This window comes from Limulus polyphemus, unplaced genomic scaffold (genome assembly GCF_000517525.1).
Source record: "Limulus polyphemus unplaced genomic scaffold, Limulus_polyphemus-2.1.2 Scaffold614, whole genome shotgun sequence".
Classification (NCBI taxonomy): domain Eukaryota; kingdom Metazoa; phylum Arthropoda; class Merostomata; order Xiphosura; family Limulidae; genus Limulus; species Limulus polyphemus.
Genome location: NW_013666224.1, coordinates 123,990 through 136,140, shown reverse-complemented (window position 1 = coordinate 136,140; position 12,151 = coordinate 123,990). Strand labels below are relative to the sequence as shown.

At 33.2% G+C, this 12,151-nt stretch overlaps 2 protein-coding genes across 2 annotated transcripts in view; both read right to left on the bottom strand.

The window, feature by feature from the left end:
• The window catches only part of LOC106459478, a 14,588-nt gene extending 12,256 nt beyond the window's left edge, over positions 1-2,332 (bottom strand). Inside the window, exons 1-2 of the mRNA XM_013919100.2 lie at positions 1,561-2,332; positions 316-481 (exon numbers count right to left, since the gene is read on the bottom strand). Coding sequence (XP_013774554.1) covers positions 316-481; positions 1,561-1,866 — 472 coding nt within the window. The 5' untranslated portion in view covers positions 1,867-2,332. The remainder of the gene's footprint in view (positions 1-315; positions 482-1,560) is intronic.
• A 7,209-nt stretch (positions 2,333-9,541) lies between these two features.
• Positions 9,542-12,151, bottom strand: part of LOC106459477 (60S ribosomal protein L5-A-like) — a 17,764-nt gene continuing 15,154 nt past the window's right edge. Inside the window, exons 6-8 of the mRNA XM_013919099.2 lie at positions 11,074-11,251; positions 10,397-10,488; positions 9,542-9,704 (exon numbers count right to left, since the gene is read on the bottom strand). Of these exons, the coding sequence (XP_013774553.1) occupies positions 9,605-9,704; positions 10,397-10,488; positions 11,074-11,251 (370 nt within the window). The 3' untranslated portion in view covers positions 9,542-9,604. The remainder of the gene's footprint in view (positions 9,705-10,396; positions 10,489-11,073; positions 11,252-12,151) is intronic.

Below are 12,151 nucleotides of genomic sequence, written 5' to 3'. Positions count from 1 at the left end.
GTGTGTGTGTGTGTGTGTGTATATATAACAGACAAGTAATGTTTAATAAAAGCTTGCCTAATTTCATGAAGATAATCTAGAATATTCAGTTATAGTTAGTATTGGATTAACCATAGGCCACCCAGGTAACAAAATTATGGTTCGTAAAACTAGCAGAATAGAAGCAAGAATAAGTTATTATTATTATTATTATTCCCAAATATTACCTGGGCCTAGAGCCCCACTAAACCTTAATCTGGCTCTGGTTAGTATGTATAGTTTCACAGGCTAGGCAAACTGACAAATTTCATTCTTATAGGGTTAATGCTAATGTACCTTTACTCTTCAGGTAACGTTTACTCGTTTCTGGAGGTATGACTTTCCTTCGATCCTTGGGATCATTTTCAGTATCTTCACTAGAAGCTGTTTCTACATCTCCTTCTTTCACTTGCTCTTCTTCTTCTCCAAACAATATTCCACAAGTGTGGATGTCTCGATAAGGCTGTACAGATTTTTATATATATTCTTGTGCACATTTAATTTCAAGAGTCACAGATTTTTTTTTTTTTTGTATCCTTAAAACTAGTTAATTAAGTAATCATTACAATGTAACATTATGTTTTAAAAGTAAAAACATTTTTGATCAACTATTTAACACAGAATTTTTTGGGGTAACTTATTCAGAGAAATTTGCAAAATAGTGCTCATCCTACTATCTCACTTGTTCAGTAGAACTAAATGAAACTTTTCATCCATTAAACTATTTAACAAAACTATGAAGTAACTTATGACAACCAGCACAAACTAAGCAAAAAATTTTAAAACCTACCAAATTTACAAGAGATGCTAACATTCTACAGACCAAGTTTACATGTACAGGTATATGGCAAAAGTCTTAACTCACAATCCTAACTGCTGAGCTAACTTTTTGTTTGATATATATATATATATATACCTGTGTTGCAGAGATAGAAACAAAATTCTTTGTGTAAACTATGTACTAAAAAATATTACACATCTTTTAATGCACCATGAGACTTGCTCTGCTGATAAAAAGAAAAAAATATAGTAGTGATTCCTATACTTAGCTTAGAAAGTTATATGGTGAGTCTGCAAATGAAATTTCAACAGGATACATGATCTTGCACTATTTGTATTATTATTAGCATATATTTAGGTATCAAATTCACATTTTTCAGCTTTTTTTTTCCTTTTTTTCTCTCTAGAGCTACTAGTTACCTGTAAAATTTAATATTCTCTTTTAAATTTATTTTTTAGTACTTAAATTAAATTTCTTAGGCATCAAGCTAATTCGTTATTTTGTTTATTAATGTATTCAGTAATATAACAATATTTTAAAAATAAATTATTAAACATTTAAGACTTATGTTTTCTCTTTAATGAACTTGGTAATCCTTTTGTTTTACACCAAACACTATATAAAATGTAATAATAAATAAAAATATTAGTTAAAATCTTTGCAAACATGAAGTAGATAAGGTTTACCTTAACTTACGTTTTTGCTAATGTTAGTAATTACATTAATGAGCTAAATCACTTAAATTTTAGACTTAAACTTACCTGTAAATGTAATGCTGGAAATAAAACAGGTGTAAACTTTTGTACACCAAAGTTACGACCGTAAGTACTACTGCCTGGCTTAAAATGAATGAGATTGTTTCTAAGCCATAAACGAGGTATTGAGTACTGACTTTTAAAATTGGAACCGAAAGATAAATACGTCCTAGAAATTACAGTTTTATCATTAAACCTAACATTTCCAATATACCGACACACGCTTGGTAAGCCTATTGTAATTTTATTGTTAGTGTTATTAAGCCTTACAAGAAAAACACAAGCATATTTTAGACCAGTTTTTAACCACATTGTTTTCGAGCAAATTAAACCTTCACTTAGTTCTGGGACTTTCTATTTCACAAATGTTTCAATTATGATAATACTATCGGTCTAATTAAGAACTTAACTGCTTGTGTTTAAATTAAATTTAAACTTTTAAAGTGTCATGTAACAAAGCCCTCAACTTCAACTTTAAAAGGGTGATCTGTGGGTTTTTGCTTTGACAAAAAGACACACTTTGTTAATGTATGAAACTGTTCAAAATACTGTGTTTTTAATTAGGAACTGAAATTAATTCACTGAATAGTTTGTATATTGGTAATAAATGAAAACGATTTATTTGTACTATTCCTGTATCCACAAAAAGACTTTCATAAGTACCTTATGGGCATTTGTAAAACGGGGAATCACCCGAATATAAACATCTAAAAATTATCGAAAATCGGCCAAATTAACAAAATCATTCAAAACGCCGCCTGCAAATCTATAATAATTTCAATAAATGACGTGTATTTAGGCCTATGTTTTAGAAATGTGTGGTCATAATAGCTGTTTTTGTGTAACGCTCACTGGTCTTTGCTTTAAATTTAATTAGACGTGTAAAACGAAATTGACTTTTCCAAGGCAAATTTTAGGTGATTCCACGTTTTACAAATAGTCTTATCTTATGACTACAGATAACTTATATTTTACTTGTAAGTTATACCGTATTATAAAAATTAGTAAACACGTTTTCCGAAACATAGCTCTTAGTAGTTAATCTATCAGTACAAACTCTCATTAACGATTAAACGAAAATAAACGTAACGTCTAATACTCTTATAATAAATATTAAAAACACGATAATACCAAAAAAAATCTTTAATACGGACGTTTCGGAATTTCCTTAAACTCAATCATCAGCGTTAATATCTCAAATAAACGTTAGTTCATAATATTCAAACTATAAAAACATCACTAGCATTGGGCGAGTTTTCGTATTCAATCGGAAGTTTAGAAAAAAACAGATTTAAATAACCTAAATAAAATTATTACTCCAGTCTTCAGGCTTACATAAATATACACCATGGCAGCAGATACGGTACCGGGCGCAACTTCTATTTGATAAAAACACATTTGCCTCGGATGGCTTTGATTAATAGGTATAAAGACCAAAATCTGCTTTTAATTGGGCATTTTACAGGTCCTATGTAACTTATAACGCAGGTACTTAGTTATTTTTGTGTAGATTCCGTAAACAATGACCCAGTAATGAAATTAACAGCAAAGAAAGACACTTTCAAATAAATGAAAGAGTGGAATGCGCTTTGGTTACCAAACATCCCAATAAAATTGAGATAGTCCCCCTTTTTGTCACTATCAGAAATAGTAAAAGCACAATTTCTATGTACTTCAGTGTGAGCTTGTTATGTATGGTTTATCAACATATGCTATATAATAGTAATTTCTAAATTGTCCTTTTAAAATCACCTGACAAAAACAAATACTGTACAGTGCCCTCCCTCGAGAGCAGTGAAATGTACACGTGCATGTTCAAAAGACCGTTACATGTAATAATTCCTCCCAATGCATAAAGAGTATAATGTGGTGTGCTATGGATGCATTCAAGTGTTGTTTCCGTTTGCTGGAATGATAGCACCAACAAATGAAGCCCACAGTTTTCTATCTGTAAAGTCTTGCTCATACAGTTATCTGTCTGAGTGCCGGTGTTGTACCAGTGATCTGTAACCATGGTTATTTGGCTATTCAGCTTCCGGCTCGAATGGTCATCAGTAAAGTAACAGAGATAGTTATGATTGAAACTAGCTGAACAGCTAGTGTCCCAACCATTGTATCATGTCAGAGAACAAACACATATCTTCCAGGACATCTGAAGTCTCTAATTGAGGTCTTGTTCGGGTCTTGTACACTACAACAGTTAAATTCATTTCAGCGGCAGTGAAGATGAACCATACAAGAAGTAATAATTCTACATTTGGATAACCAATCAGGAACTTTTAGAAGAGTAGCTGAAGAACTCAGACCTAGCTTAGGTGTTACTCGTCATGTAGCAACATAGTGCATAATCATCACAAACTGGTAAGCATAGTGCTGATGTATGTAAAATCTGGCATTTGTATAGTCTGTTACAAGTGTAGGGTGTCATTTTGTACCATTGTTATGAACCATAGAGACTAGTAGCTAACTTGTGATGTAGATAGTGGTTTCCAGAGCTCTAAGACAGGAAATGTGTCAAGCCTTGCCTAATGCGAGGACGAGAGGCCACCAGGAAATGTCCCGTATTATTGTAAATATACAAAAAAAAGTTTTTCGGTTGCATTCACGTAAAGACATTGAGCGATGGTATTGAGATTGTACCAGAGAAAACTCAGATAATGAGTGATATATTCCCTGTTAGAGAGAATCCCCCTGGATATAGTTGGTCCCCTATACAAGACTGAAAAAATGTACTCAGTAAGCAATTACTTCATGGTTATAAGCAATTACTTCATCAAGTGGGTTGAAACATATCCACTGGCTAAATGTTAGTGCATTGTATCACAGATGAATTGTTTGAACAATGGATATCACATTTTTTTATATTGTTTTTGCTTCTGAAGAAATCCACATGGACTTTAACAGCTAGTTGTTTCCAAAGTTGTGTTAATGTTTGGTGTAATGAAAACACACTGTTCATCATATTATCCTTAGCCTGGTGGTTTGGATGAACAGGTTATCAATTGTATGCTTGTAAACTTTGTTAATCATGGCAGAAATTATTGGGATGAACACCTACTTTACGTAATAATGGAACATCATGCAACAATCTATTGGTTGTTCTCCAAATCTGTGGAATGGCATTATAGAAAATTGGACATATGTCAAAGAGATGTTAAAAAACAGTAATATAATAAACATTCAAGTCTGGTGAGTAGGTGTGGTTGTGAGATGCACCTGAAGTGCAAAAACAACTTGGTTCTTACTGGACTACATCTGTCAAGAGCTCAATAAAGTAAATTATGAGTTACAGTAGACAGTTGGAACACTAATGCACATCAAACAAGCTTAGGCTCTATATCACTGACGAGCCTCTAGAGAACTTTTCATTCTAAGAATAAGAAGTTGACAAGCAGTTGTCAGGGGTTTGTATGTGTGAGTGGGCTAGGATTCTTCTACAGTAAGTGTCTGTGACTTGTTGGCGATAAATTCAAACAATAAACGGACAACACACAATCCATTTGTTTAAAAATAATATATTCAAAACAAGTCAAACATATATACAAAAAAGTCTTTATACTATAGGATATCACGGTTGAATCTAAAACTCTAAATAACTCCCTTTTCTTGTCAAAACTCCACAAAGGCTAATTCAATCTCTTTCGACTCCAAATGATAAGACGAATTATTTGTCTCTACTCTGTGATAATTCATTTACGTTACACCGTGAGTTAACACAGTTGCATCCAAAATTTTAAATAATTGTTTCCTTTTTGTCAAAGTCCACACAGATGGGTTCAATTACATTAGAACACCCTTTCACAAGACAAATTATTCCCCTTACCTCTGTCAAGCTGTGAAACTCACTTAAAAATATCGCCTGATACCACAAAACTAACAATCACGCAGCGTAACTTCACTTTCACTAACTTAACGTTTTCTGACTTCCTTTACTTAACTTTTGTTGGTTACTGTGCTATACTGGGCCAGTAGGTGATGTACAAATATAGATTTGGTCAGTACTTGAATTTATTATTTCTTCCACCTATCCTGATACCCAGATTGTTGTGGATGCTAGTAGAACCTAATCCAATATTAATAGACTTCATATTCCACTTCTGTTACTATTTGACCCCTCCATTTGGTTTTTGGGGAGGTGTTCCACATAGGCTTTTATGCCTGGCGTACTATGATCTAATCAAAAACACCTTACGTGTGAAAAAAGATGCAGTCAAAAAAGGATTGAGGATGCGACTTAAAGGAATGAAATCAAAATAGGCTGGGGGGCTGCGCCCTTGAAGGTGAACAACTTTTACACTGTGAAGTGCAATCAGGGCCATTATCTGGAGCCTATTGCTTACATCCGTTATTGTAACTTTTAAAAATAATTTCAAATATAGAATGGACTAAAATCATTATATTTATATAGATTACATAACTGATACTTGAAACCATCGGTTTATACCAACATCTATTTATATGTATATACATATATATATAGCACAAAAATCTGTGTGTCTGTTATCTAACTACTCTTACGTCACTGAGCCAATCACAAACAAACTTTCAGGGAGGATTGTTTGGAACAAGGGGCATGTTAATGAGACGCTCATAACCTCTTCATCCTAATTATTATCCTTGCCGTAAGTTAACGTCAGCTATATTCATAGATGGCGCCACGTCATTAGATTGAAAAAAATTATTAAATTTTCTATAACACAACATACATATACACAGTGTGGGGGGAGGGGACATAAATGTCTTGTATATATCTCAGAGTGTGTGCTAGCGCTCTCTATAGAGGAATTCAATGAAAAAATGGCCGCCACTATTACAGTAGTACATAAGTTCAGCTGAAGCTTCTACTCCAATAGCCACCATAACGCTGATATGAAGAGCCGTTTTTGAGTTATACCCACTTCCTTCTTGACCCGTGACGTTTCTACTTCGGCCCGTAAGATACTTCTGCGGCCAATTACCATCAATTAATTAATAACGTGAAACAGTGTGGAAGGACATTATAGCTGGGTGTTGAAAGCATCCCTACTTCTTCCTACAAAGTCATCCTGATCATAGCATAGTACATACCAAGTTTTAAGTATATACGTATTGAGTTCTTAAAGCTTATACAAAACTTTTGGTGAGGTCATAACCCAGGAAAAGGACGGGTGTCTCAGATTGTTAGTATATATAATATTAAACTAGTGAAATATAGACCTAAAGTTATCTAGACATACCCAAAAATTTACAAGTCCAGCTCTATGAAAAATTTGGGTTATCACCAACACGCAGTTTTCCATTGCCCCAGCCCACTACCCTTTTTGCACGTAACAAACTTGTTAAAGTCGCAGTGTTCCAATTACTAAGTTAAAGTTACAACAGTAGTAAATACCACTGGGCAGTACTGAAATAATGGAATTATTATGCATATTTATACTAAAATACTATTAGATCTAGTCTATTATTTTTGGATTAGTCCGTATTATTGGCAATAAGACAGTACGAGGCTTACATGCAGCCAGGTAATACCTTACCGTGATTACGATGACAACGTTGTTACTGTTAACTTTAGACTGTTTAATTTTTACAACTAAGTTACATTGTTATAGTCTAAGTTTAGGCCTATTACAGACAAAACAGTGAATATATCTAAATCGAGTTTGATTATTTTCAAGACTGTGTACGGGAATGACTTTGAACGGATCAGCGCCATATTAACACGTAAATCTCATTTTCGACAACAACACATCCGCCATGATGTGATGCACACTTCACTTAGGAAAACCTCTGATCAACTATATTGATTAATATTCATGCTGGTCTACAAAATGTCCTCAGTTGCATATCGGTAAATGTTCGTCCAACAGTTTTGGGTATTGGAATTAAGAAGTCGGGGTTTTTATTCTACCAATTTATTTATTTTTCAATTGACGGAACTCTGCCTTTAATCCTTTTTCCGATATAGAACAAATCTTTGACTGGTGCAGACGTATTTGACAGGCTGTCTTCTCCAGCCCCAGTGAAGTTGGAAGATATTAATAAACCAACAAGTAAACTACGTCTCAAATGTTATAGGGAAAGATGTTTTTTTTTATTCCTGTTAATTTTTCGTTCAACAGTCTCGAATCTGCGTTTTGTGGATATCTTAAATGTATCTGTTGTGTGTCAGTGTATCTGATGACGTTATAGGAATACTCAATTGATTCCGTCATAATTTTAGGGATTATTATAAATTGCAGTCCATATTGTGACTGTTATATACGTTATCAAATGTTATCTTTAAGCAACTTAGCAAATATTTAAAAGGTAGGATAAAAGACCACCAACTAACTTAACTCTTTTGAAACCTGATCAAAAGAATTCCAAGTTATCATGGTAATCTACCTTATGTAACCATGATATTACTCCACCTCCTCTCAAACTTAACTTTGTCATTTCCAGTTTGCACCTGAAGAATAAGTCTACCTTTTAAGTGTTTTGGTTACAGTGGCTTGTTTTGTTGAGAATTTACACGAGAGCTATCTGCGCTGGGCATCCTTAATTTAGCAGTGAAAGAATGGAAAGCCATCGCCACCTACGGCCAACTCGTTTACCAATGAAAAGTGGGATTGACTGTCACGGTATAACACCACCCATGGCTGAAACGGCGAGCACGTTTGGTGGGACGTGGATTCAAACCAGCAACCCTCAGATTGCGAGTTGAGTGCCCTAATCGCCTGGCCATGCCCCAGGGTTACAGTTTCTCACATTTGTTTATAATTAACTTTTTCAACCTAAATCTCAACAGTTGAAATGGTACAAGCTTGAGAGAATGTATTAATATATAAATTTGGGAATATCTCAATCATTAGTTAGGTAAGGTTACTGAGCACTTCCCCATTATTCCTCAGCTTTATTAAAACCAACAAAAACACTTTCCTTCTGTTCCACTCAAATTCTACCTTATGAACAAGTCAACAACTTACACTCATTATCATTACACTCCCCCGTCCTCACGCCCCAGTTAGTCTGGGTAAAATCTCATATGAAGACGTATATAAGCATTATACATTTCAGCCTTTCATCAACTCTAACTTCTTAAAGCTTCAACACTTCAACGAGAAAGGGACTGTAAGATACACTGTGAAAATAAATTAATGAGACAAGAAAGACAAGCCATAATGAGCCAACAGCTTAATAAGTGACTCAAAACTTCCGTCTGCCGACCCCATTTCTTTAGGTTATCTTTTTTTTTATATAGACTCCTCTGGTTTTTACAACTTACAAAAAAACTTGAAAAATTCGTTCCTCTTCTAGTATTATCCACAAAAATATATATTGTATGTGTTTAGATATATGATATATATATACTAAGCCTACAAGAAACGATAGTGACTGATTCTGAATTCAACAATTATTTATTTAAAAATCGCATTATATCCATGTTTAACGAAATCAGCACTTGTAGCAGCAGGAAATATATATTGAAGGAATCTCGAGATATAAAAAAATGACAACAAAACTCGCACTGATCTTAAAATTAAATTTCAGTATGGATCAAAACCTGGTCAAAGAAATGGAAGCAGTCTACGCATGCGTCTAGCTTTGTACGAAGATTTGTTATAAAAATGAATCTTGCATCCATATTCATTAAATTAATTGTACAAAAAAGGTACGATAACAAAATGCATAGTATTTAAATAACCAAAATACATAATAGTTAGCTGGTTGATATAAACAGTCTTGAGCTAAAATAGTAGATAGCCAAAATAATTTAGCTCATTATGATGTAAAATACGAGTGTGGCATTTTTATTTTCTGACTATAAGTGTGCAATGCTTAAGTTTTATTGGAAATATTTCATTTTTTTATATCCCAAAGTGTAGACAAAGTTAACACTAGAGGGCAATCTTCCACGTGGTATTTATCCTTTACAAAACACATTTTTCAACTTTTAATAATTACGATGTTATTGGTCCAGCAACACCATCCTTTCAGGTGGTGGTGATGGGGGTTATTTAATAGACAATTTTCTTTAACAAAGCTTTTATTATTGTCTGGTCTTCAAAACATTACATGATCTGAACCAAACTTATTGACCTTCCCCTTCGTCCAATTTCTTCAGATAAGTCTTCTTCTTCTGTTCCACTCTATTTCTATGTTCTGAAAATGTCATTTTGGCTCTGTTCCATCTGTCAAAAGTATCAAAGGTTCTGGGTTAAATGGAATTCCAATTTATTGAAAAAATACCACACACACACATACATATATATTAATTTGTAAGTTTGTAGTCAAATTAACTTGAAACAAGAGGAAAGCCAAATTAAAAAAGAATTATTTGCCATGAATATTGTTTTCCTTAAGTTTCAATTACATAAGACTTCACATTTTGACTTTGAATTTTATTTTTTTTCAAATCATTTACTAAGCTTAGTTACCCAACACAGTCTTTTCTTTAAATATGTACAAAGAGATTAGAACTGGCACTGCCCCTTCCTGGGGAAACCTAATTTCAACAGTTCAAATGCAAGAAGTTTGAGAGAATGTATAAATATTTAAATTTGGGAATATCTCACAACAACAACAACAACAAAAAAAAAAACTTTCTTTCTGTTCCTTTTTTATAAAGTAATAAACATGTCATTTGTATAATAATTTTTTCCAATACGTGCAGTCAGGGGTGGAACGGCCTGGGCAAATACTCAAAAATCAGGGTGATAAATATATATATATATAGAAAGAGAGATGAACAGTAAGTTAGTCAGTAGCACCGAGACGGTTATCACCCCAATGGCCCAGGCATCACCGGCCTACCGGGATTTTGCCCGGTGTCCCAGTCCGCCCCTGCATGCAGCAGTACAGTACAAATGTGATTCCATCATACCTCTTCTTCACAATATTGGCCTTGGGAGGTTTTGGCTTATGCTCTGGATCAGCTCGAATTGCAGCTTGAGCTTTCTTGTATATCTCTTCAACCTATTTTGTTAGGAAAAATGCAAATTTTTAATACAGATATATATTGCCATGCTGTAAGTGTCTGGATATGTGATCACAAACAGAGAGATCCTAACAATCTTGTCATAAAATGTAGTACCAAATATAAGGGGGTAGTAATTCTAGTTGTTGTTTTTTTACGGCTGCTGTAGCCAATCAACTGCTTTACAATATTTTACTGTATATATTGGTACTATATTAAAATAAATGTATTGTTAAATACTTCTTTTTCTTAAAATCCACATTTCTGTTCTATAACAAGCATATTCAAGATAAAAAACAATTTATTCACGTATGTTTCATAATATGTGACCTAAGATTCATACCTGCTGTGAAGTGGTAGAGGCTTAAAAGAAATTTGTGTAAAATTGACATATTTGTCTTCTGGCTAATATCACATTTTGAAATGTCAACACTTCTAAGTTGACATAATACATCAGTGCAAGGTATTAATTAAAAAGGCTACTTATTTCTCAGATCCTCCCTCCAAGTTCAGTACATGTATTTTTAGTTGAAAGTTTTTATAATTCAATAACTTTAACATATCATTTACATCATAAAACTTACATCATCTGGAGTTATCCCAAGTTTAATGTATTGGGAAAACTGTCGTTTGTATGCTTCTTCGTCTTCATCCATCAACATTTTCATGTATTCTGCCACATGTTGACCAAAAATATGCTTACGATGCACTTCCGCATTGAACTCCTTGCTTTCATTGTCATAGCCAGGAAATCGCTTATTGCTAAAAGAAACAAAAAGAGTAAGATGTAATTGATGCTTACAAAACAAATACAACTACAACCCTGCGAATAGCATTTTCAGTATCTTTTTCTCTATGCTAGAATAGATATCCTACTATAGAGCACACATTCATAAAACAAGTAGCAACACTGCTACCAATTAATTTCTCAGCACTCTTCAAATAACTTTAACACTCTCTAAGGTCATGACCCCAAATAGTTTCCATAGTATACCTTCTGTTTTGTGTATCTTCACAAAATTTTGCAAGCTTTTAGCAAGCACTAACATCTTTTGCAGATTAAAAAAAATAAAAAATATTTTTAACGAAGTATTTCCACTTAACATTTTCTGAGTATGCGGAATCAAAATGTGGAATGCCTCATGTGCAAAGCGATTTACATGTTAAGATTAAACATACTGTTTTTCATTTGAAAATTGTCAAATTTCATTTGTGTAATCTCTAAACCTCCTGAATAAATTTCAAATATCTTTTCTAGCAAAACTTCATCATATTTTATCTATTTTCCCTACTCTAACTTTATATGAAGTCAGTCAATTAGACCAACCTTGCAACCACCATTAAAAATATGAAATAAATCCAAATTACCCTTTTTTTCTTTCTATAATGATTTCAATTTGTAACATTAAACTAAATTTGTTTTTCCTAAATAGCTTAAAACTCATAACAGTATACATCTGTTTGTACTTAAATTTTATTGCCCTTTGAGCAGTATCTGACTAATAATCCCACCACACAAGTTGTAAATCACTTAATAAACTTGTAGCTCACATTACCCTATTGAGTTGCTTAGGAAATTTTTATATTTTACCTAATCTTACCTTATCTAACTTAAAAAGATTCTAACATTTATATTTTAGTTTCTTTTATAATAATAAATTA